The sequence below is a fragment of the Pholcus phalangioides genome, unplaced genomic scaffold, assembly GCF_987345545.1.
Source record: "Pholcus phalangioides strain wild (caught in Gottingen) unplaced genomic scaffold, Ppha-v1.0 ptg000003l_1, whole genome shotgun sequence".
NCBI classification, from domain to species: Eukaryota; Metazoa; Arthropoda; class Arachnida; order Araneae; family Pholcidae; genus Pholcus; species Pholcus phalangioides.
The window spans coordinates 49,783,509-49,810,607 of NW_028301596.1; the positions used below are offsets into that span (position 1 = coordinate 49,783,509).

General features: G+C 35.8%; 1 protein-coding gene across 2 annotated transcripts in view; it reads right to left on the bottom strand.

Annotated features, from left to right (window-relative positions):
• LOC149088760 (uncharacterized) overlaps positions 1 to 10,127 on the bottom strand; it is a 309,610-nt gene extending 299,483 nt beyond the window's left edge. For both annotated transcript variants that reach the window (XM_089253079.1, XM_089253070.1), the window contains exon 1: positions 9,894 to 10,127. In XM_089253079.1, the coding sequence (XP_089109205.1) occupies positions 9,894 to 10,001 (108 nt within the window). In that variant the 5' untranslated portion in view covers positions 10,002 to 10,127. The remainder of the gene's footprint in view (positions 1 to 9,893) is intronic.
• Between the last annotated feature and the right edge of the window lie 16,972 nt (positions 10,128 to 27,099).

Genomic DNA, 27,099 nt, shown 5'->3' on the forward strand with positions numbered 1-27,099 from the left:
GAGAATTGGGGCTCTAAAATGTTTAATTGTAAAAAGGGGTCATGTCCGTATCAGATTTTACTCTCTCGTGGCTATTCTTGAGTAATAAAAATTTAAAATCCTCTCTCAGGGCTTCATTAAATGCATTCCACAGACACAGCAATTAAATTTTTTACTAAAAAAATTACTTGAGAAGATATACGTTTTTTGTCTTTCCTGAAAATTTGAGAAAATGTGACATGACCCCTTTTTACATTTAGCGATTCAAACGTAAAATCAATTTTTTTCCCATCAGTGTTTTCACAGAGGGATTTCGTATTTTAGAGACAATAACTGAAATCAAAATATTTTGACATTTTTATTTTATCACTTCATAAATACATATTTTACGTTTGTATCGTAGCTGTGTCATTATAATGATAAGCCCTAATAGCATCCTAAATTCACTGAAATATCTTTGGCAATACTACATTCATTTATAACACACTGTTTCAATGTGATTTGCTTATTTATAACTATTGAAATAAGTCATTATCACTTTATCTGAACAACTCGAAAACCAGAGCCAATCTGACAAAACCCATGAAAGATTCGGAATCAGCGTCTCAAAGTCACCTTAGAATCACTGAAATACCTTCAACAATAAATTCATTGTTGAGCAATTCAGGATTTTCATAGCCCTCTTTTAAATAAGCTGAATGCCTAACAGGTGAAAAGCCATACTTATTTCTATTATGTAATAATATTTCTTTTAGACATTTTTTTGATAAATCAATAGTAATTATTGAATTTTTATTATTATTATTATTGAATTTTTATTATTATTATTGAATTTTTATTATTATTATTGAATTTTTATTATTATTATTGAATTTTTATTATTATTATTATTATTATTGAGTTTTTATTATTATTATTATTATTGAATTTTTATTATTATTATTATTATTGAATTTTTATTATTATTATTATTATTATTGAATTTTTATTATTATTATTATTATTGAATTTTTATTATTATTATTATTATTGAATTTTTATTATTATTATTATTATTATTGAATTTTTATTATTATTATTATTATTGAATTTTTATTATTATTATTATTATTGAATTTTTATTATTATTATTATTATTGAATTTTTATTATTATTATTATTTAAAATATATAAATATGTTTAAGGAGTTCATACAAATAAAATTGCGGTAATCTATACACATGAAATAGCATGTCCTGACACTGATTCATCACCGCCAAGCCGAAATCGCTGCAGAAATATGAAATTTAGGCAGTAGTTTCATTTTATGGTGTAAGGATAATCTGATCCCCCCCTTAGGGGTCGAATTACCATATTTGGGGGTGGAGGTTCAAAGGTTACATAGGGAAATCATGGCGACCCGAAAACGCAGAAACCATAAATATTAAATATGATAAGTAGTTTTATTTCATGATTTCATGACGTAAAGACTCACTAAGAAGGCGGATTTTGAAATTCGACACTAAAGTGGTCAGGGTGGAGTAAAGTGTTACATGGAGTAGTTACCGCTGAGCACAAATAATAGCTTAAAGCTGAAGCAATAAATATGAAATTTGGTGAGTAGTTATCTATTTTGTGATGTGGAGACTTTCTAAAGAGGAATTTATCAAAATTCAACCTCTAAGAGGGGTCATGGGGAGAAAAGGGCAGTGCAAATGTTTCATGGGGCAATCATCACTGAGCCCAACCAGCACCTCCTAGAGATAGAAGGCCTCTGCGCTGTTTGCCGTAAACGTCATTCAGTTTGCCACATTTTGTGAAACACGTCATCCAATTTCGTCTCTTCTTATTTTGGCGTAAAATCTTCATGATTGGCTCACAAATACGTACAGTGATTGGATGTGGATCATAGAAATCGCTAATTCTGAGTCCGTCATTTCTATTGCTCACAACGATGATAGTTGCACGAGCAGGGAATTCTATTCCCCCTGAATATTATGAGGGAAAATGGACTACTTACTGACGTCACAAGCAGACTGCGGAGACCTTCTATCTCTAGGAGGTGCTGGCCCAACCCGCTAAAGTTATAAATATGAATATATAAATAATATAGAGAATAACTAAAACGGGATTTCTTAAAATTGAACTCCCAAGGGGGTCATGAAGGGTTCAAATGTTGTATGGGAGAAATCATCGTCGAGGAATGTTCAGAATACTAAATCCACGCGAGCGAAGCCCCCGCAGCTAATCTTAAATATAAAAAAAAATTCGTACATATTAGGGCCGTGATTTGTAATAAAACTAAGAAGTGATGGAATTTTATTATTATTATTATTATTTCAATAATTAGCATCCAAAAAACTATTTACAAAAAAAAGATTAAGACAATTTTTTCCCCACAGACCTGTGTTACGTAGTGAAAAACCAAATCTTTTTAGTGCTTTTCTACAATCCGTTGCATTCACTCACCAGCAAAAGAGATGCCATCACGTATCAATGAAAAATGAGAATGCCACCAAAAAACAAAAAATTGCTTCCACCGGGAATATCTCGAACAGAGTCTGAACAAGTGGAAGAAAGCAATTTACAGCTTGGTGATGAATCCCTTGAAAGTGATTTAAATCCCAGCTGCACTCAAATACATTGCACCAGTGAGAGAATTTCGCGACTGACCTTCTTTTCGTTTTCTGTGCATTTTTTAGTTTTGTATTTTATGAATGCATCAAGAAACTTCAGATATGCTATCAATTCAATAAAAAAAATCCTAATAAAAGAAATGTATTTAGCTTGGTTTTCGACATAAATCAACTTCATTTGAATCGACAGAATAGCAACAGATATCATAAAATTTGGAGATGTATCGAATAAAGCTCTGACGTGCATCTGAATTGCATGAAAATAATTCATAATAATTGCATGATGATATCAGGAAAGTACTTTGAAAACAAGTCAATGGATTTCTGAAATTCTAACAAATCTGTACGTTCTAAAAATAATGAATGATGTTAAGATTTCGAACATCGCTTGGTACCTCTGCCTAATTTCATATTCTTTGGCACCCATAACTGCCGTGTAAAAAAAATACTCTTTGGGAATCACTATCAAAAAAAATAATTCAACATATACATCAACCCACCATCCGCGGACCCTAATTGACCCTGCTCAATCATAAATGAAGCCCAATGGCTTAGGGAATTTGCTTTCCGTATATATGCATATACAACTATATAGGCTATATGTTTCGAGTAAATTTCAAATTTCTTCCCGACCTATGTGGTAATGAGCTCAACTCAGTTATGCGGCTGGCTTGGTATGGTTGGTTTGGCTTAGGAGTTTGGAGTGCTCCCGTGAGCGCTCAGTTCTATTTAATGTCAGGCTCTATGAATAGGGTATCCCATAAATTCAATTTATACACCAATTCTTTCGATTTTTATGAATTTTTGAACTATTTACGAATTGATGGGACGCCTTGTAGTGCTCCTTCCGATGCGACTGGAAAAGTTTTCACTTTCCTATGTGACCCAACCGAGACCTAACATTCATGCATAACTCTAGAGCTAGACGCGAGGCCACTCTAGGTACCTGTAGACATGACATTCTATGATATTAACCAACGAGACCATCAGTGATTGATATCGAGGCTGGACAAATCTATTTTGCCCGGACACGCCTGGGTATATATTTTTTTCAACAACATGTCTGAAACCATGATGTAACACCGCGAGCCACAGACGAGACCGTGTTACATTTTCAGGTGCCTCGCCGGCCTTTGACAATAATAGAGCCACCAACATGAGGGAAACAGCTAATACCATCTAGTATACGTGTAAGGAAGGGTATTCAGACAAACGGGTCCTTTTTTCCCAGTAGTAGTGTGCAAAGAGAGGTCGGAGAGGAAAATAAGAGAGTAGCGCATGAGAAGTTTCGCTTTTTCTAGGGAGGAAGAAAAAAGTTCCGATGTATCGATGTCGATTTATGGTGGTGAGTCAGCCCTTCCTAGAGATAGAAGGCCTCAGCTGTCTGCTTGTGACGTCAGTAAGTAGTCCATTTTCCCTCACAATATTCAGGGAAAACAAATTCCCTGCTCCTGCCAGTATCATCGTAGTGAGGGAAAAGAAATGGTCGGGCTCAGAATTGGCGATTTCTATGCTCCACACCCAATCACTGTGCGGTATTTGTGAGCCAATCAGGAAGATTCTACGCCAACATAAGAAGAAACGAAATAGGATGCTGTGTTTCAAAATGTGGCAAACTTGCTATGTAGTCTGAATGACTTTTATGGCAAACACTGCAGAATACTTCTATCTCTAGGAAGTGCTGGGTGAGTGCCAATGTAATTTATTGTAATTCACATATATGTTATGCATATCAATCTTCCTAAAATTAATTATAAATGAAATTGATGTTTTTAATTGAAAATGAAATTATTGATTGATAATGAATTTTAATTATGCACTTTATTTGAATATATATTAAAAACAAACAATTGAAAGATTTTGGTTGTCATGATACTGACAAATCAAATTTAACGATAATATATTGTATTTTAATATTACTTATTTTTTTACACAATCAATTTTTTTTTCACACGTATCACAATTTTATATCTACAATTTTACAAACTATTGTTTACTCTAAACCAGTAATGCATCACAAAGTGGACGTCTTTATTTTCTTATTTTTTCCTCTTTCGATGTTCTTCGCCCCCTTTGGCCACTTTTATTAGCTTAATACGTTTCTTTTACATTCTTCAGTGAACTTGTGTAACTGCAGTGTCTATTTTCAGTTTCATGTTTTACTTATCCTAGAAATTCACCCTGACATAACCTTTCACGGAAAGTGATGCAAACCACACAAAAAACTATAGTCAGTAAATTGTTAATTTCTGCGAAAAATCCCAACTAAAATATTAGTTTTTGGAATTAGTTTGTTGCGCTCAGATTATTTTACACAGATATTCGGCTGAACACCGAAGCTTATTCGGCTGAACCGAATATTCGGAAAAAGATCCCAATAGCCCGAATACCGAATAGCAGTCGAATATTCGCTCCATCTGTACTTTCAACTCGATACTTACATATAACCTGAAAATTCCGGCATTTACCATTTTCTCTTCATAATATAGGAGACAGATGGTGACACCAGTGCATCACAAAACAAGCAAATCTAAGGCAACATAAAAACGTCAAGGCCACACTCGCACACACGCGGGCGTTCTTGGTAATAGTAGTAGTGGTGGTGGTCCGCGGCAAATAAAAAAAAAAGAGTTGGGGTGCTGATTCTCCAGAAACCGCAGTGGCGGCCGAATAGTCACTGTGAGGGACTCGCATCGCAAGGACACTCGTTTGAACCCCACCAACGCCACATTGCTGGTCAGCTGAAATAGGTTTTCTGTGGTTCCCGACTTCGAGGCGCGAATGCGAGATGATCTCTATGTTGAAAAGTCTCGCCTCAAAGAGCAACAGTCCTACAACGGTAAGAATATTCAATCACTACACCTCACTCATAGTTCGAAAATTATATAGTGGCACTATAAAAAGCGTTACATACAAACAAACCACGACACGTACACGCACATTCCAACATGTACCAATTTGAAGAAGTTCCGCAGAGGAATACGGACGAGGAGCATGTGTGGTTCAGTAAAAATACAAAAGCCTCAGGCAAATTGCCCATCGAGTGGCTAAAAAAATTACGCCCATTAAAAATATGGACGTCAAATAACCAAAATACCCAATACAAAAGCATATACAGTCGACGCACTTTACAACGACCCCACGTTATAGCGACCATTCCATTAAAAGGACAGGTACAATGAGTCCCAAATATTTTCATGAGACGACTATCATATATGTTTTACTTTCGATATAACGCCCAATATAACGTCCGATTTTGACGGGACGAAAGGGGTCGTTATATCGTCCGACACTAGATATTATCTAGTGTCGACTCTATGAGCAAAAAAAAAAAAAGATTAATACAGTGAAATGTATGAGGGGTCATTCAAGTATTGCGTCATCATCGATGGAGGGAGGGGGTTTCTGATTTGCTGACGTTTGATGACAAGGGGGAAGGGGGGGGGCGGGTTTGGATATTGCTAACGTCATCAAACACCTTTTATGAAAATATGAGTTAGGATTCAAAGAGGCAGAGCTGATGACGAAACTTTGCTGACAGGGGGGGGGGGGGTCAAAAATGGCTAAAAATTTACTTACGTAATACTTGAACGTCCCCTAAAGTGGAAGGTCAGGAGACTGAAAAATTATTTTCATTTCCAGACAGGTTTCCGTTTTATAGAAGTGTTCAAAATTTTCAATGGGATGGATAGGATGGACCATGAACTTTTAGTACACCGCCAATTGACTGCTTTTACAAGGGGACACCAGTATCGATTGGTGAGGGACAATGCAAGGTTATGGTGTCGCAGGGAATTTTTCTCTAATAGGGTTGTTAATAAATGGAATAGCTTACCCCCGGAGGTAGTAAATTGTAACACAATAGACACGTTTAAAAAGAAATACGGTAAACATGTTGGGGTAAATCCAGAAGCTATCCATTCTTAGAATAAGACAACCATAAGTATTCTTTATGGGCATTGTATAATATTTTATCTCGTGTATATATTGTTATAATTTTTATTAATTGCATTTTTCATTGGGTTGCTGTATTTTTGAAATATATGACATCCATATTTTTATGGGCATCTTTTTCTCAGCCACCTCGTTGGGCATTTTGCCTGTTGTGGCGTTGTTTTTGTATTTGTATAAAAATATATGCAGTGATTTATTTCTTATACGAAATATGAGTGTTTTCTAACAAAACTGGTCAGAGCATGTACAATTCTGACTTGTCTAAGTTCTTGACTGAAAGAGAGACATACATAACATATAAGAATTACAATGAATTATATTGGCACTCACCACCAAAAATCGACATCTCCGATACATCGGAACCTTTTTCTTCTAGAAAAGCGAAACTTCTCATGCGCTACTCTGTTATTTTCCTCTACGACCTGTCTTTGCACACCACTACTGGCAAAAGAAGGGCCCCATTTTTCTCAATACACCTCCTTTATACTAGATGGTATTACGGTATCCTTCATGTTGTGGCGGCTCTATTATTATCAAAGGCCGACACCTGAAAATGTATGTAACACCGTCTCGGCTGCTGCTCGCGGTGTTACAATGATATAATATATAAATCTGTAAAACACCGATTCTTTTGCAAGTAATTATTTTAAGCTCACCTATATAGACACGTAAAGTTCTGGAGATTTGTCCAGTCTTTTTTTGAATCCCGGAGCGTGACATAGCGTGCTTTGAGAACCACTGTAACAATGTTACTCTGACTACAATTGATAACTTATGACTATAATTGGTAACTATAATTGATGTCTTATAACCGATGACGAAAATTTAGAAGATAATTTCTTTTAATTGAACTATTTAATGAATATTAATGAACATTTAATGAGAGTTTCAACTAACTCGAATTCACATATTGGACTTCTGATGCGTATACTCTGTAGGTGGGACCGACGGATGGAATTCTTGAACGTGGTTGGTTCACTGGTATATTAAACTGGGCCCGGTAAAATATCGGGAATTAATCGAAAAATAATTCTTCTTGAAAATTGTTCATTAAATATATACAGTGTAATTCCTTAATATCTAAATTATATATTAATATATTTAGCTTTAGTAAAAATTAATTAATTGCAGCCTCTTAAATACGTTTCTGGTAATGAAAATTTCTTTGGCACATCTAATAAGTATGGAGTTGTAATTTCGTTCAACCTTATTTTTCTACCGGGAAATTCCCGATTTCATTTCATGAGCCGGATTCCAAGAGAGATACGCAGATATAATTTTCCAATAAAATAATTCTTTACTTGATTTTACCACCCAATTAATCTCTACCATCTCAACAATAATTCCCTGATTATGCCTGAGTTTCGGAAATGTGCGGGACTCCAAAATCTCTCTCACAACTAGGGGGATACGTAAGTCGGGTAATTACTGTATATCAATATCACTACCCATAACAATTAAAGTAACACTATGACATAACGCTCTTCAAAAATCTTCTTTGTTGAAGTTTCTTTCAAAAATAAAAGCGGAATTATACCGTTAAGACAGAAATGAAGGAAAAATAACTTTTTTATAAAATAAAAGCAAGTCCAAAGAAAAAAACTCTTGAAATCCCTAAAAGAGAGAAGAATATTTATTTCCCGTCACCCAAGATATCGATCAAGAGCAATAAATTCCAATAACACGATGAAAATAAGATATATTGCACCATTTCAAAATACTTCCATGATTTATTACCATCCCAAAACAGAAATGATTTTCACATTAATCCCCTATGGTCCAGTGTACATTTAGATATACATGGCAAATAAATGGTTAAAATACCCATTATACTTATTTCATTTTCTCAATATTTTTTGGTATTTTATCTTTTAGTGTCATTTTGGTACAAAACACGGCTGTATAAGAGCATTACTTTCTCATCTAGAAAAAGTTGATTCCTTGTCGACGGTGTCATTTTGCGAGAGCTGTTGAAAGTTTGTGTGTTCAGAGATTTATAAAAACGCACCAAATTAAGGAAATCAAATAAAAATTCAAGAAAACAACTATTCATCTTTCTTAAGCAAGAAAGATTTTATCTGTCAATAGATAACAGTAAAATAAAGGTAGACTCCATAGTTTACACCTCATTAATCATTTTTGCTAATTTAACATTCATTCTAATTTAAATTGCTGTGTTCATGTATTGTTCCATTCAAAAATATGTTAACAGCAACAATTTACATCCGTTTTTGTAAAAAAATTTTATACATTTCTATGGGGGTGGACCACGTAGAGTTAACTTGATAGAACCCATGAATTTTACCAAAATAGTTCTAACTATAACCCCTTGGATTTCCTATTCGATGCTATTTCTCACAAAACCTATCCTGATTTTTTCCTCTTTATAGAAAGTACGTCTTTTAATGTCATTTCAGTGCAAAACACAGCTATGTAGTTACAATACTTTTTCATAAAGAAAAAAGTTGATTTCTTGTCGGTGTCATTTTTTGAGAGCTGTTGAAAGTACGTGTTCAGAGATATATAAAAACGCACCAAATATTAAGGGAATCAAAAATGAAATTCAGTGAAATAGCTATTCATCTTTGTGAAGCAAGATTTTATCTGTTAATATATGACATTAAAATTAAAGCAAACTCAATACCTTACACTTAATCGACCATTTTAGCCAATTAAAATCCCTATATAGTTAATTAAATTGTTGTGTTGATGTATTCCTCCAATTAAAAATATTCTAACAGCACCACTTTGCATTCGTTTTTGTGTGAAAAAAATCAATACGTTTTTATGGGGGTTTACCATAGATTATTAACCCTTTTAGCGCTATCGACGACATTTCTCTCCTCATCCCATTTTATGCCAAAACTCTATTACATAACTTTCTGAAAACGAAGAAAAATTGCAATAACATGAATGAAATATAAAAGAAAAACTGTTTGTGTGAAGGAAAAAAAAGTGTTATTAAATCAAAATTATTTATTATTAATTAATTGTTTGTTGTTTATTAATTTTTTAAAAATATTCTTATTTACTTTGTAACTTTTATGGCAGTCAGTTCAAAATTTAGATTCAACAATCAAAATTAATAAAATAAAAGTCCCGAAGAGAAAACAAGCTCCTGAAAAAAGTGGCAATGGTATATAATGGGTAAAAGCTTCTTTTCTAACATTAAAAATCCCAAATAATTTGTAAACTGATTTCTCAATGGAACACATTTTCCTATACCCATCAATTTGCACCTGCTGAAAACCAAAAGAAATGCTACGATATGGCGTTTTGAAGGGGGCATTACTGATTACTACTGCGCTGCAGGTGAAGACATAGAGAAACATTAGAAACGCTCACCATGGTATAAATTCCAGAGGCAAAACTTCCACTCCTAACACTCTTCATACAACAACACTTTTTAAGAATGGCCATGAAGGTCTTTGCGATTTCAGTCTTTATGAGCATTAGCGCTATCAAAACAAACTGACAGCGATGTTGTTATCGAAATTATTATAATCATTGTGTCCCACGTGGCATATATAACCACCGTTTTATTTTTCTTCCATCAAATCGAGAGGAAATAGAGAGATCCTGCTCCGGAGGTGACAAAGTTTGTAATGTGTGGTACCAATCCGTAACTACGTTTAAGCAGGGCGATATTTTCGCACTGCAGGGGGCGCTGAAATCTTCGGATCCATTTTTTTCTCCTTTCATTTGTGTTTCAGATCGAAGTTTTATTTAATTTTTTTTCACGCCAATTCATGACAAAAACATTTAACACTGTCAGGTCATTTTTTTCACCCGAAAATTCAATATCAGTCAATCAATCAATCTTTATTATTTAGTGCCTGATATCCCGTTACAAATAAAAAAGTTAGCTTTTGTACTGTAAAAATTATATATATGTATGCAAATATGTGTCAAACTGAAGAAAAATATTATTCGTTAAAAAACATGCATTTCAAATGTGAAAAATATGGCACATTCTTAAAAACATTGAATCGATATAATTCGACAGAAAATTAGATGAATTTTTGTAAAATTAGATGAATTTTTGTAAAATTAGATGAATTTTTGTAAAATTAGATGAATTTTTGTAAAATTAGATGAATTTTTTATAAAATTAGATGAGTTTTTATAAAATTATACAAATTTCTTTAAAAAACTGGAAACTTGATAATAGATTTTAAAAAAATCAACAGTAGAAAAGAAGTGGGGAAAAAATGGAGATATAGAGCATTAATTTATAATTAAAATGTACAGGTGATTGAGGAGTTTCTAAAAACGTGAAATTTTACAAATTATTCAAAAAACTAGAAAAATTCGCCAATAGATTTACAAAAAAAAGTAATAATAGAAAAGGAGTAGAACAAAAAGTTTGGAGATAAAGTATTTCAATTTAGATTTACAGGTCAATTTCTCCCAGCAAAATTCAATATAAAAGAACGTTAGTTTCGAAATATATCAATGCTCAATTTTTCTTCTCGTTCTTGTCAAATTATTTTTTCTTTTAAATTTCGTACGAATTCCGAAATTAAAATTATTGATTTAACAAAAAAAAATAATAATAACTAAATAACATCGAGTTCCGGAAGGAAAGTTATCAGTTGAAAAAACCGATTTACTTTTCACAGGATTTCTTTTTACGGAAAATTCAATATAGATCAATCAATCTCTGTTATTTTCTTTTGGGTCTAATGCCCTGTCACAAAAACAAAAACAATATCAGCTTATACACAGTAAAAATTTAAAATTATATATAAAGCAAATATATGTAAAACTGAAAAAAACACAAAAAAATAAGAAAAATAGTAATCATTTAAAACAAACACGCACATTCGAAAAATTTGACATCTTTTATAGCATTTCAAAATACACCAAAACATTTGAAAATGAAAAATAACACGAAGTAATTGAACAGAAAACTAAAAAATTTGTTTTTAAATTGTACCAATGTCTGGAAAAAACTGTAAATTCAATCATAAATTCAAAAAGATTAACATTAGAAAAAAGAAGTGGGGGAAAAATGGAGATAGGGCATTAGTTTATAATTCAGATTGACTGCTGTTAGAGGAATTTCTAAAAACTGAAAATTATAAAATTATACAAATCATTCAAAAAAACTGGAAATTCACAAATATATAAAAAATAATAATGATAGAAAGAAAAGGAGTTGAAAAAAAAGAAGAGATGAAGTGTTTTAATTTAGATTGACAGTTAAATTTTTTTGAGGAAAATTCATTATAAAATATTATTTAATTTCGAAATATATTTAATATTCGATTTCTCTTTTTCATCCTTGTCAGTTTTTTTGCTGTACGAATTGCAGAATTTAAATTATTCATCTACCAAAAAAATAATAGCAATTAAACAGCGTCGATATCTGAAAAGAAAGTTATCAGTTGGAAAAAACCGATTTATTTTCATAGAATTTTTTTCCGGAACATTCGATATCGATCAATTAGTATTTGTTATTTTGTTTTGGGACTAATGCCCCGTCACAAAGAAAAAAAAGTTAGCTTTTGCAGAGTAAAATTAAAAATTATACATTCAAATATATGTTAAAGAAAACCTAAAATAAGTGTTAGAATAATATGTGAAGAAAACACAAAATAAGAAAAATAATTATCATTTAAAACAGACACAATAAATACAAAAAAAAATTGACACATCATTAAAAACAGACACAATAAATACAAAAAAAAATTGACACATCATTAAAAACAAAGACAAAAAAAATTGGAAAACAAATATTTAACAAATGAAGGATGAGACGAAATAATTGAACAGAAAAGTTGGAGATTTTTTTTTTTAAATTGTACAGATTCCTTAACAAATTGTAAATTCAATAATGTATTTTAAGAAATCAACAGTAGAAAAGGAGTGTGTGCGGGGAAAAATGGCGATAGAGCATTAGTTTATACAGGGTGGGCAAAAACTCCGTAGAAATTTTAAAAATTTATAAAAACCGGAAAAATAACCGAAATAGAAAACGGTTTGCAGGGTCAGCATCGCTGAATGAATGAACTCCAGAACTTTGCCGCTGGACTTATCCCGTTGCCAGCTTTGGACTTATCTTCCAGCCCAGCTTCGTGGCAGAGTCCGGAACACTTTATTTTGTTTGAAAAAAAGAAAAATCAACAAAATAACATACAAAATGTTTATACCATATTTTCCCCGGATAATTGCGTACTGTCGCGATTAACAAATTTTGTGGTGATTACAGACAAGATGGGGCTGGGAGTTGGAGAAAAGTTTCTGGGTTTCGTTAAAGATGAATGTACACATATTAAGATGGAAGTATATTTTAAAAGCAATTGGAGGGGGCTCCCAATGCCATCTCATCTGTTATCTTACACTCGCCATATTATATACATAGGATACAAAAAGAAACCAAACAAAATTGAGAGAATCTTATTGTGAAACATAAAATATTCATCGGGGGGAGCGAGTCATCTCGCTTAACATCTTATTCGTGAGCAAATGGGTTTGATAACTTGTAAACTAGAAGCCAGCATCAGATTTATTGGGTTGAGTCCACTCGCTCCGGTGGATTTGATGAAAATATACAAAATAGAAATATTCTGTGGGGTCATATATATAATTAGGGATCACCTGTGCCATCTCGCTTAGCACCTTACACGGTGAACAACATGAATACGACAATACGTACGAGTACGCACACGTGTTGTGGACATGAAATGCATGAAGAACTTGAATAGAGGGAAAGGAGAGAAATACACATTTATATACATATATATAACTGCCAGGCCGAGTCGTCTAAACCTATTTTGGTGAGCAATGTGGGATTAGTTTAAATGGGAGATTGTCTGGAGAGAGAGCCTTAACTAAGGATCAACTTTGGCCTTGTTGTTTTTGGTTGGCTCGTTCTTTCTGGCTGGTTATATTTGTTAAAGAAAAAAAATGAGGATGTATATAAAATAAAAACTACATGTAATGATTATTAAGAAACCATTCGTGTCCTCCCGCCAAGCACCCCCGCTAGAAGAGCTGAATGGAGAACATTTGTAGTTATCACATTTACATCATTGTAACGGGAATGTCATAAAAATTCTTGTTCGGGTCCCGTTAGTACATGCTATATCTTGTACATGTAATGGTTATGTATTAGTAGTGGCATTCATTTGGATATGATTTTTGTTTTTATCTATCGGTATTAGGGTTTGCATCGCAAGGTCGCGGGAATTTCTTTAAAACAGGAAAAATAACTCAAAAACCGTCAATAGGTAGCGCTGACGTACACAAGTCAAAGAAAGTCAGGGAAATAACGAACAGAATGCCTCCAAATCGTTTATTAGAGCAGTATGTGTTCCACGTGACGACCACCACCACTGGGTATAACACATTGCAGGCGAATCACAAATCCAGCAACGGCAGAGTGCAGCAGGTCCGGATGCATCTCTCAGCGGATCGCATCTTTCAGTTCCAAAAGATTGGATAGACTGAATTGATACACACGGGATTTCAAATATCCCCAATCCCCATAACCAGAAGTCTGCCGGTGTCAAATCTAGAGACCGAGTAGGCCATGGGAACCAGCAACGCCTGCTAATGATTTGTCTTCCCCGAACGTCTCTACCAGGAATGCCTTGACCAGAATAGCAGTATAACTAGTTGCTTCATCTTGCATAAACGGGACGGTAGAAAGCGCATCTCTTTCACGCAAACATGGCACCACAGCGTTAAATATCTCGCACAGAAGCGTTAAATAACGCTGTGCATTCACCGTGTAGCCGTTTTCCACCCATTTACTGGGTACTGCGTTTCAAAGAAGAAGGGTCCTATGTGGTGAACGAACCTGTGAACCCACACCACACTATCACTTTTGGGGAATGCAAATGTTTCTGCGTGTACTCACGTGGATTAAACGTCACCCAGATATGACAGTTATGGGTATTAACGTCGCCACGAAGAGCTTCATCTGCCCACAAGATGTTAAAATCCAGATGGGATTCTGTTCGATTTTGTAGTAGGCCCAATTCGCAAATGCTTCCCCTTCCCTCTGTACGGTATCCGCTGGTAAAAGTTCATGGCATGACTGCAATCTGTATGGTTACAGATCAGTTATTCCATGAAGTATCCATCAAGGATCCATTTGCGTATCGAGGATAGTGGTAAGCCCAAGCGTCTGACAGCTTCACGAGCACTGCTGGTCCCTGCAGCTGATTCGGACGATAACGTTTTCATTTCGGCTGCAACAAGCGGCGAACGTGCCTTCCTTAAACATGGTCGTCCGGCTCTTGCACGATCTTCCACCTTTCCAGTCTCCCAAACCACTAAACAAGCTTTACGAGGCCTGTCGCTGTTAAAAGCTTTTTTCCAGTCCTCACATTTTTCTAAACTCGGAATTTACGCAAGGCAATGGTCGCTGATTCCTGGTTCACGTAAAACTGCTTCACCAACAAAGCTTTATCCTTCGTACTCAGCGTCCTTGTTCACATTCACGGTTCACAACGGTGAACTTGTTTTGGATTAGGAGCACCAGTTCTTATAACTGTCTCATTGGCATATTTCCACCGAAGTCGCTCGTACTAGCGCCATCTATCTGCAGTTTTGAGTTATTTTCCTGTCTTGAAAGAATTCCCGTAAACCAGCGATGCTAACCCCTCAAACCGTTTTTTATTTCGATTATTTTTCCGGTTTTTATTAATTTTTAAAGTTTCTATGGACTTTTTGCCCACCCTGTAGTTTAGATTGACAGATAATAAAGGAACATTTTTAAAAAAAAATTTACAAACTATTTATAAGGGGTTTACTTCTACCACAATATCAGTTAATATGACATGTACTGACTCTCTGAGTACAGCATAGGCTGTAAATTTTATTATCTTTTATTGACACGCTTCTCATACACGTACACTCAACTATCACATACAAACAGTTTCTGAACTTCATCATCCAGCTCGTACGGAGCAGCATCGAACAGGGAAGCTTATGGGAGTCTTAAAGACTCGGTACGCCCTGAGAAAATGTATTCAACTCAGTCAGTAAAAAAAAACTAGTAATTCATCATTAAATTTCAAAATTTAAGAGGAAATGAAAAATTAAAATCATTGATCTAACAAAAGAATAATAATTAAATAACATCGAGATCTCTGAAAAGAAAAACTATCAGTTGAATATCTAACAATAAATATTTATTTTTGTTATAAAAAGGTACATACGCAATGATAATTAAGTTATCAAAAATTTTTCCATCAAAATATTAAATATTACTCGAGTTGAGAACTTCGTATGCTCCAAAATAGCACTCTTTTTTTGATAGAGGATAAACACATCATCTGAATAATAAAATATTTCGTTTTCCCCATTAATATTTATCATGGAATTAATTCCATCCGAAAATTCCATTAAATATAAATGAAATATTATCGGAACATATAAAAGGATCAAGATTTTTGTTTCTAAAATACTTCAATGCATTTTATTACAAACATTCCGTTACTTTTTACGCTTATATCCGTGGTTATTTTTTTTTAAATTTTTGGGGTAAAGAATTTTAGCGTTGTTAATGGGAGCTGGAGTAATGGCCGCAATTAATTACATGTAGGCCCTGGAGCATAGCCAAGGTTGCCTCTCCCGGAGAGTTGCAGATTGATCTGGAGTTCGATTAAACTACAATTATCTCGCCGTCGATGTCAGATGCAACTGACACCTTCAACATTATCTGCTGGTAGCGAGCATGTCACTTAATGGAAAACTCCATCGTGTAATGTTTCCTCTATACATTCGATTTTAATCGATAATTTTTTGATGGTCTTTGAGAAAGATGGGAAAACAATGGGATCCGGAAATTTCACCTTCCTGACATTTCGTATGCCCTGACCGTATGAGTGGCCGAGTGAGGAACTGTATGGTTGAGTGAATGCCCATATCAATGACCAAATGAGTGATTATATGAGCAACCATATTAGTGTGGGAGTGACTGAGTTACCATATGAGTGATCAAGTGAGTGACCGCATGACTGATTGAGCTGACTCACCCATTCAATTGTTCATTCATCACTCATCCCCTTCCACTGCTCACTCATATGGTCACTCACCCCTTCAACGGCTCAATCATACGGTCTCTCAACCCTTCAATTGCTCACTCATATGATCACTCCACCCTTCGATTTCTCAGTCATACGGTCACTCGCGCATTCTCTTTTTCCCTCACATATGTTCAATCACCACTCACTTGGTCGCTCATACGGTCACTCACCTCCACTACTACTTCACCAAACACCAACTTTGGCCATATCGCTATATTGCAATTTACTACCATTAGTGAGATGGGTTGGAAGTGAAGGCGCTGTCTACTCACCCCCACTGTCTTGGTCAGCCTTGCGGCCATTCACTCATACGGTCACTCGCCCACTTAATAGTCATTTTTACGGTCATTCACTCATACAACCACTCACGCAGTCACTTGGTCATTCACACGGTCAGGGCAGGCGATATGTCAGGGGTGAAATTTTTGCAAAATGTCGGGGACGAAATTTCTGTAAGCCGGAAACAATAATTCCAATAGGAAAATCGACTGAAAAAATCAATTTAGATTTCGATTCTAAGACCACGATTCATTATAATTATTCCGTTGATTTATACTCCTGTAACTGGACTTGTTATTCTGCTATTCGAATTTATGTAGATATACATTTATATACACGTGTACTCATTTAATAAAACTCCGGATGCACCCATCTTTCGGGAACGCTTCGATATCTCCTTGAGCTGGGAAGCTGGGGTGTGTCCGGTCCTTCAATGTTCACTGTATTTCCACTCCCGAAACTAGTAGAGCGATTCTTGAACGCACTTTGAGCATACTTTAAATTGAAACAATACCTCCACAACGAACGGTTGATGAGATAAAGGCCGCATTAGGACTTACGGAACACCCTGTATAGCGAAACTCAAACAACAAGTGATTATTTCCATCGAGATAATCCATTTTTCGAATATATTTCTAAAACATCGATGTATCATGAGAAAAATTTTTACGCCTAATTAGGCTTTTGTTTTGCGAACAATGTGAGGAATCAAACAAGATTATACGAAATAGAGACGCATATTAAGTTTGTTTTTGGTAGAATAGTAAATTTTTCTCATATTAATCTCCGGAATGAAACAGATAAAGCATTCATTATAGTTATTTACGGATCCAACAAAAGAGTTTTGCGTTCGGTTCCGTTCGTAAAAACCATCCAATTAGGGTGAAATACGAATCTTTATTATTCATGAAATACAGTGAGTTTTAATTCTAATGAAACTTTGTTTTGTTCGTGAAATTTTTAAACGGATATAAAATCTAGAAAAGCCGTTCTATTGATGCTAATAAGCGTTGTGCAAGATTTCAGAATAATACAGGAATAAATGCATATTGTTAGATACGTTTAAAATAAAATTCATGTTCCCATCAAGTTACGTAGAAACTAAATCTCTTCTTACATGTTTCCATCGATTTTTTTCCCTAATGTTTCATTTCTATTTTGAATCTTTCGTGCCTTCATTTTAGTATGTTTCGTTATTTTTCATTCTTCCTTATAATTTACGCGTATCTTTATTTTTGTGATTGAAAATATCGTAATAATGTTAACAACTTAAGGAGCTTATTTTTAAAAAGTAACATTTTTTCTTCGAAATGCACTTTCCAACTGTTTTTGAATCTGTGGGATGAGTTCTTCGTTCGGATTCTGCAATAGGGATTATTACAGCCGGAATATATTTTTGGTAGAAATTACAATGTAAAGTTGGTCGTTTCTATCAAAAGGGAAAATATTAAGCTCTAGGACGGACCAAATGGTCCCTATCGGCCGTATTCACCAATACAGTTTCAACTGCAATCGCAGGTGGAAGGATTGAAGATCGAAACGGATTGGTTAAATTAAGGATTTTAACCAATCCGTGTCGATCGCTGATCGTTTAACCTGCGATCGCAGTTGAAAGTGTGTTGGTGAATACGGCCGTAAGAGTTGCATTCGTTCACAAGGTAACGTAACAAAGCGGTTGTCTTTTCGGCATTATAAGATTTTTTTTTTTTCAGAAGCGCTTCCAAAATCGCATTCTACAGTAGAACCTCTCGATGACGGACATCCACGGGACCGAAAATTTTGTTCGCTAACGAGGAGTGCCCATTAATAAATAGTAAAATACATTGAAAGTCCCATCGAATTAATTAAAAAAATAGTGTCCGCTAATAGTGTCCTAAAAAAAAGTGTCCGTTATTGGAGGTTCCACTGTAGAACGATTATGTTTTTTATGTTATTCATGAGAGAGAACTAGGAATGCCTCTACTGGGATAAATGAAACCTTCTGGAATCAGGAATCAACGGGGTCGGCGTAGTAATTTTCAATTTTACAGACTTAACCAGCTCCGATTTTGATCAAAAGGTAACATTTCCACTAATGTTACTTCCAAACGGAACATTTCCGAAATTCTAATACGGATAACTCTCTTGAATGCTGATGAAGAAAAATAACATTCACAAATATTATCATGCCATTTCCGTATACTACCTGTTGGGCAATTTTCTACTTTTGTAAAAGCAGTCCATTTCGGAGGAAAATGGTTTTTTACTTCTACTGTATATTTAGCAAAAGTGGAAATGTTCCCTTTTCAAATAAGTTTCTCAACTAATAAAAATAATCAAAATAATAATAAATATAATCCTTCGATAAATCCTTCCACAACGATATTTCTTAATTCCGATAGATAGGTATTTTCCGATACATTCCAAAAGCCAACACTGTATTGCCCGGAAAGGGTAATTTATTATTCGCAAAATCTGGCAATTTTGGTGACATTTTTGGTGAGTATTGGCCTTGTAAAGTATATACGTATTTATTTACGTATTTGTAATCTTGGATTGTCGAGTAGTTTTCTTGATCAAATATGGTCACCTCTTATTAATAATCTTATAACTATATGCAGAGTATTTGATCGCATCTGATTATATTTGGTGTCAAAAAAAGGTTTTGAGGACGTCAATCTCGTTGTATGTTGCAACGCCTCTGTTATAACGACAAAATTTTACTGAGCCCTGACTGTATTTGATGACATCTGATTATGCTGCAGTGTGTGAATTGGCCAAAAAATATAGTTATATAATATGTAACATCTGGAAAATTTTTTGTGCATGAGTATTTAATATATATAGCACGTTATACTTTATTTCCTGATCCAAAAAAAGAAAAATTCCAGTAAAATAAATAATTTTTTAATGAGAAACGCTATCCGGAAATTTCACCTTTGAAGTTTCGTCCCTAGTGCATTGCGGCCCCGGAAATTTCCCCCCGCGAATATCGCTTGCCCTGACCGCATGAGTGACCGAGTGAGTGGCTAACTGTGCAAGCGATCAAGTGATTAAGTGAGTGACCGTATGAGTGAATAAGTGAGTGACCGTATGAGTAAGTGTTTGTGACCGTATGAGTAAATAAGCTAGTAAGTGTGAGGGACCGTATGAGTGTGAGTGACCGTATGAGTGTGAGTAACCGTATGAGTAAGTGTGAGCAACGTATGAGTAAGTGTGAGCAACGTATGAGTAAGTGTGAGCAACGTATGAGTAAGTGTGAGCAACGTATGAGTAAGTGTGAGCAACGTATGAGTAAGTGTGAGTGACCGTATGAGTTTGAGTAACCGTATGAGCAAGTGAGTGACCGAATGAGTATGAAGCGACTGTATGGTGAAATGAATAATCAAGTGAGTTACTGTATGAGTGGTTAATGCCTGATCGTATGAGTGACTACATGAGTGACCAAGTGAGTGACCATTTTCGTGATCAAGCTGGTGACCGTATGTGTGACCATATTCACTTGGTCTCTGATACGGTCACATGTTGTCACTCATTCATGCAATTGACCAACTTGCTCACTTGTTTACTCATACGGTCACTCAGCCCTTCACTTGGTCCCTCATATGGTCACTCACTCACATGGCCACTCATACGGACACTCACCCACTCACTTGGTCACTCTCACGGCCAGGGCAGGCAAAATGTCGGGGAGGGAGAGGCATAATTTCCTTTTGGTTTACCAAGAGAAACAGAAGAAACTTCGCTGATTATCCATTCAAATTATAAGCGAAAAATAGTACGAAAACATGCGTTTAATTTTTGTTGTCGAGGCAAATAAGGGATTTGTGCTTTATTTCTCACGTTATAACAAATGTTGTCGTTATAACACGGCGGCGTATTTTGTTTTTATTTCTTAAAAGAATTAGCGTTGGATATATATAGAAGCTTGAAAAAGCAACTTCCCACACTGTGTTTTGTGTGATATTTTCGCCCATTTACCAAAAACAGCGACCATTAACGAGAAACGCGTAAGTTGCTGATTAACCCTTTTTATAGCTGACGTCCACATATATTAATTTGTGCCTCACAAATACTCTCTTTTCAGTTATTATCGTTCTTGTTTTTGCCCCCTCGACATTCTTTATTACCGCCGTCTTTCATTATGTTTTACTTTCTTGGGCGAAAAACTTAACTATACAACTTGTGTAATTCTGATACATTATAATTGCGTATCAAAAACTAACGAGTTCGTCCTAATTATGAAAAACATAATAAACCACCGGATAATGGAATCAAGATAAATAATTTCGCTAAATAATTAGAAAATCTAAATCTCATGAAATGTAATAATAAAATTTTATTAAGTAAGTTTAACTGAAACTTTAGATATTTTAAAATAGCAATTCATGATGTTTCTAATCAATGAACGGAAACTGAATGTCTGTTTAGAAAGATATGTTGCAATGAAATGGCATCAGTGATGTACGAGGTGTTTCCAGAAAAGGACTCTACAACTTTGGCATTGGATACCTTGGAAACAGTGGTAAACGGAAAAAAATGAAACAAATGATGCGTTTTTGATGGGTGGGTCTGTAATCTGACATACACAGTTTTGCGAAATTGATTAAAATTTCAACTAATAGATGGCGCCACATTTCCTTTCTTAAATTCTCATCTTTCATCTCCTTTCTCCCTTCGTTTGAAAGTAATTGTTTACAGCAGCGGTTCTCAACTGGTGCTCCAAGTGTACTTCTCATGGGCTCTCCGACCGCTCGAGGAAAGTAGAATAAATCTGGAAAGTTGATTATCAAATGAAGGGAAAGTAGGACTACGCGGGCTCCACCGTAGCAAGTATTTTCTGACGAGGGTTCCAGAGCCCGGTAGTCCAGGTCGAGAAAGATAAGATACTCACTTAAAGTACCAAAGGATGTTTAGAGGTGTCGCAAGTTCGGTACGCGGTTCGTCCTTGTCAGAAATTTTGCTGACAAAGGGTACAACAGAAACGACGACATGACCTCAGAAAAAGATTTCTACCTCAGGGAGTCCCAAATCAAGGGGTTAACGCACCAACCAACCTCTCGATGAGAACAAAAAAAACTGCCATTCGGAATCAGCAATAAATTGTAGGTTGCTCGTTAGGCATTTTGCTTGTTGTGGCGTTGTATTGTTATTAAGCGGCCGCCCGATTGGCGTGGTGGAAAGATGCTCATCTACCACCGCGAAGGTCGCTGTCACGGTGCCCGGTTCGAACCCGAGGGAATATATAGATAAGGTATTTTTCCCTAGCGAACTTGAGGCGAAACCTCCGATAAACAGAGCCTTCATTTCCAACCCATCTCATTAATGGCAGTAAATTGAAATATGGCCAGAGTTTTGGTGTTTGAAGTATTGGTCTAATTAGTCCTCGTAGCAAGAAATGACCGTGGTGCGACAAAAGAAAAAGATCAGAATGAGGAGAACAGTCAGAAGATGTTCAGAACCACTTATTTACAGCAAGGGTCCTCAGCCGCTATATCAGTTTGAATTGTTCATCTGTGAGGCATACGCATTCATTGCTGTAGAGACATTGCAGATGATGAGCTTCAAATTCCACATTTCGGTTGTGCCACTATGTTACCACCAGGCAAGGCGACTATTTCGAATCCATAGATGTGTGATTTGCCCCATATTGACGACGGAAATATCATCCACTGTTTAAAATTGCAAAGATCGTGGCGCCATCTATTAGCCAAATTTGTGACCAATTTCGCAAACCGGCATAGTTAGAATTCCAATTTTGAAGTTATGCCATTTAAAAGTTGGGGAGTAATTTCTGAATCGCCTTGCAGATGTGTACAGCAAGGGTGCTCAAACTCAGGCCACAAGCCAAGTGCGGACTGTGGAGGAGTTTCACACCGCCTGTGAAAGGTGTTTCGGAAGAAAATGCACTTACATCCATATTTCCCTTGAGAAAAATACGGTAGAATACAAGACATCGCCAATTATATGTTATCACGAAAAAAAAGATGCCATTTATTACTGAAATCACTGTTAAAAGACCAATGATAGGGAAATGAAACGCTCCTGCAAATCGTAGTGGATCAAGATGTAATTCATGGAAAACGTTTAGTTTGATTGGTGTGTGAAATGAATTTATATATGACTACAATTTATGAATTATGAAAATAATCCTAATCCTTGATTTTAGTAAAATACGGACGATATACTTCAGGATGATATACTCCATCAAAAATACAGGAAAAAAAACGGGATTCTGTTAAGTCAAATAATAAAGTCAAATCCCGTTTTAACTGTTATAGAGAAAATCTCGTTTTATAACGACACTTTTCTAATCCCCTAGATAAGTTTACACAGGAATAATACTAAAACCTGGAATTCCTTTATATCGAAATTCCGTTATAACGAAGTGATTTTTCCTGTATCTTGGAGTTGTTATAACGGGATTCGACTGTATAAACAAAGACTCGGGATGGCCAAAATTACGGAAAAACGGATTTTCGGTAAAATACCGGTTTTTGGCCCGTGGGCAGTAATAATATCGCATACCTTGCCTTCGTGGGCTGAAAACATTTTGCCCTACTTTGATGTGCAGTATGTTTATATGTACAAGTTCATGCATGCGAATAATCCGTGTCTGTAATCACGTTTATTTGATACACCCCCGCATTTCAGCGTGCCACGGATCTGTATAATGACAATTAGCCATGAAAACCGTTTCCAGTAGTAACCAATTTGAGTAAATTGCCGTAAACGAGTAAATCAAAAGGCAAGTTGCATTTAATGGGACCTTTGTGTAGTATCCACTCTTTTGCTGTTGCTTTCACCATTGTGCAGTGTACAGTTCCCGAACGGAAACACCCGGTGCTTCTCGGATTCTCTAATTTGATCATTAAAGGAGCTATATTTGTGAAGTGATCATAAAATCAATGTAGAACCACAAAGATGTCTTCACATTGTTGACTAACGCTTTTCTCGTGTTTACTAAAATAAACTTGAAGCAGATAAACTATATTTATCACACCATTTTAGGCATTTATTGCTTATAATCCGTACATGATGGTACTGATTGGCATTGTCTATTTCCACTGAGAATATACAGGATGACTCATGTAGAACCTACCCCATAAAATGAGGTACACCACAAAAGATATCATGCATATAATTATGTGCTTGATATGTAACTCACCTTCAATTATGTCCTGTACGTTCGAGTGTCATTCATTGTGATTAGAGCAGGTGTTGAAAGAGGGTGTCGTCTTTTTTGAAGGCATTATCCGGTCACTCGATATTTCATATTTTCTCAGTGATGAGTAGCAGTGTTACATTGGTGAACCTCGAGACACGAATGCGAGCTGATCTCCCCCATTGAAAAGTCTCACCACAGAGAGATCAACAGGCCTACAACAGCACAAATCTTCAATCATCACACTCCACTCATAGCTCGAAAAACAAATGGAAGATGGCAGTGCTACAACAAGCATTATACACAAACAAACTTGATGTTAGGTTCACATTAGGTTAGATACACACACACATTCCAACATGTACCAATTCGCCATGCAGAGCGACTATTTCGAATCCTAAGATGTGCGATTTTACCCATATTCCCGAAGAACAGCATCACTTACTGTTTAAAAGCATTGCACCGAGGCTGTGACGCCACCTATCAGCCAAAGTTGCAACTCATTTTATATATAATCCGGCATAATTAAAATTCCAGGCCTTTACATTAAAGATGTACTTTTTTTCATCTTTCTATCTTTCACCGTTTCTAAGTTATGTTATATATTTCAAACTTAGGGAGTCTTTTCTGAAACACCCTGTCAGTGCCGTAACTAGACAGGTGCAACGTCGCAGGTCCCACTTGGAAAGGGGGGGTCTAAATGGGCTTTTCGGGGCCCAAGAATGGGAGAGATGGAGCCCAAATGCAAATTCTTACACAGGGCACAGAAATGGCTAGTTACGGCACTGCATCCGGTGAATGTGCACGGCTAAGGTGCGCAAACCCTGGTCAACGTGACAAATGTGACCTACGACGGGCTTTTATTCGTCCCATCAGTGTTTCGGGAAAAAAAAACTACCGATCGGGGTGGATGTAGAGCTCGCTATTGGGAAGGGCGATTTCTGTGAATAAGGTCACTATTCGTTATTCCGAATACGTACCGCATTTTGTTCCATATTTTCTGGAAAGTCCCATTTTTTCTGTTTTTATTCTCCGTTCCGATTTTCCCAGTATTTTAGTTAGAGTTTTCTTTAATTTGTTATCTAATCACACAAAAACATTGGTACAGGTAATTTTCAACGGATTGATTGAATGCAATATTATCATTAGAAATTACGAAAATTTCATGAATTCTAGCACTGGGGGTAATATTTCATATTTCGCTCGGGGGGGGGGACCCCCTCCCTTCCCATGGATCCGCACCTGGTACTAATACACATACGGAACAAAATTAGAAGTTCCGCAGAGGAATATGGACGAGCTGCATGTTGATTTAGTAGTAGTGGTGTGTGTGTGTGTGTTCCTTTGGTGATTGGCTTCGATCGCAGCAGGAATATTATTCTTCAAATTTAGTAATATGTAAGTATGAGGTTTGCTTGTGTTCACTCTGGTTTCTTTTGGGAACGCTTCGATATCCGTCTGAGACGTGAAGCAGAGTGTGTCCGGTCCTTCAATGTTCAATGAGTGTACACTCATTGAACATTGAACGTTTCTCAGAAAACTCTCCATAAAAAGAAATTAATGCTTATGTGGTCTGGGGATCTTGGAGGCTTATGTGTCCTTGAATTCAGCACCGTATTTGTTGCCATCTGTGTTTGCACTATTCGCAAATTATTCGCCTGTTCCACCCTACATATTATACAGATTAACATGTCCTAATGTTCAGCGATTATATGTATCAACTAAGGAATTATATCAGTGAATTCATTGGGACTCTAAGAATCACCCTGTACATAAACATGAATATACAGAGAAAAGACAAACAGAACACACGAGATCCAAAAAAAATTTCTACTGCTTATGAGACGACAATTAGTAGATATTTCGATTGAAAAATTAAAATCTCTATAAGCATCATTAGTAAATAATCCTCTCTTATGTTAAGCTTGGTCCACGGTATTCCATGTTTTAGTTGTAAGCAATGTTATTGATTCTGAAATAAAGTATCATTAATATCGAAATAGGTATTTTTGAAATATACGATGGCTGTGTTCACACAACGAAGAATGATTTTTTTTTTTATCGGGAAATGTTTTCTAGCAATAGCTTGAACTGGAATGGTTTACCGGGAATGTACTAAAAGACTGGCTTGAAGGACCATACGAGAGACTCATACTATACATGGGATTGATTTGAAATTTTGGAAATCGGTTTTTGTTTTATTGTTTATTTCCCCCCCCCCCCGAACTATCCTGCCACTGCAATTCGTCGTGGTTACGGTTATGGCTACAAACTTTGAGAAAAGTGCAGCTGCAACACTCGGATTTTATTGCAGAATCGGAACAAGCACGAGAGATAGCAAAGAAACCATAGTGAAACTTTCGCTCCAACTCCAAAAAGGACTACATAATACACCCCGAACAAAACTAGACATAAACAGTGGAAAACAAGAGGATTTTCCCAGCAAAGCCCCCCTCACGTAATGTAGGTAGGTATACGTACAATACTGTGCTCGTAACGTATCTCATATCTTCACTTCACGAAAGAATGGGGCTGAACTTTCTGAAGAATAATTCTTCTTGGCGTCTTCGTTACGAAAAAAACTTGGTCTCGCTGGAAAAATTTCGTGGCGGAGATTTTGGCCCGAGGTAGCGGGAAATATGTACCAGGGCTGGACAAATTTATTGCCCGGGGGAAGGTGGGCAAGTATTTTTTTTAAACCACAATCCCGACGCTAGCATATATAGATGACTGATTATTTTAAATTGCATGTCCATTCAACTTTTTGGAGATTTCTCCACCCTTATATGTACCTCATTCCGCCACTAATCTGGAACCACGTGACTATTTTCGTATCCAACATCGGCGTCACGTCAACAATAAAGACAAGTTTTCATATTCGGCAGCCGAGGATGAAACAGCTCGAGGCCATTCTGAAATACATCACAAAAAAATGCCTTCCAGAACTTGATTTATGACGGAAAAAAGCTCATAGAATTACTGACAATGAATAGTGAATATTTTGCGGAAGATGATGATGTATTGGTATTTTCAATGAACTGAATTGTTTCTTTACAAATGCTTAGATGTTCAGACACGATGTTTC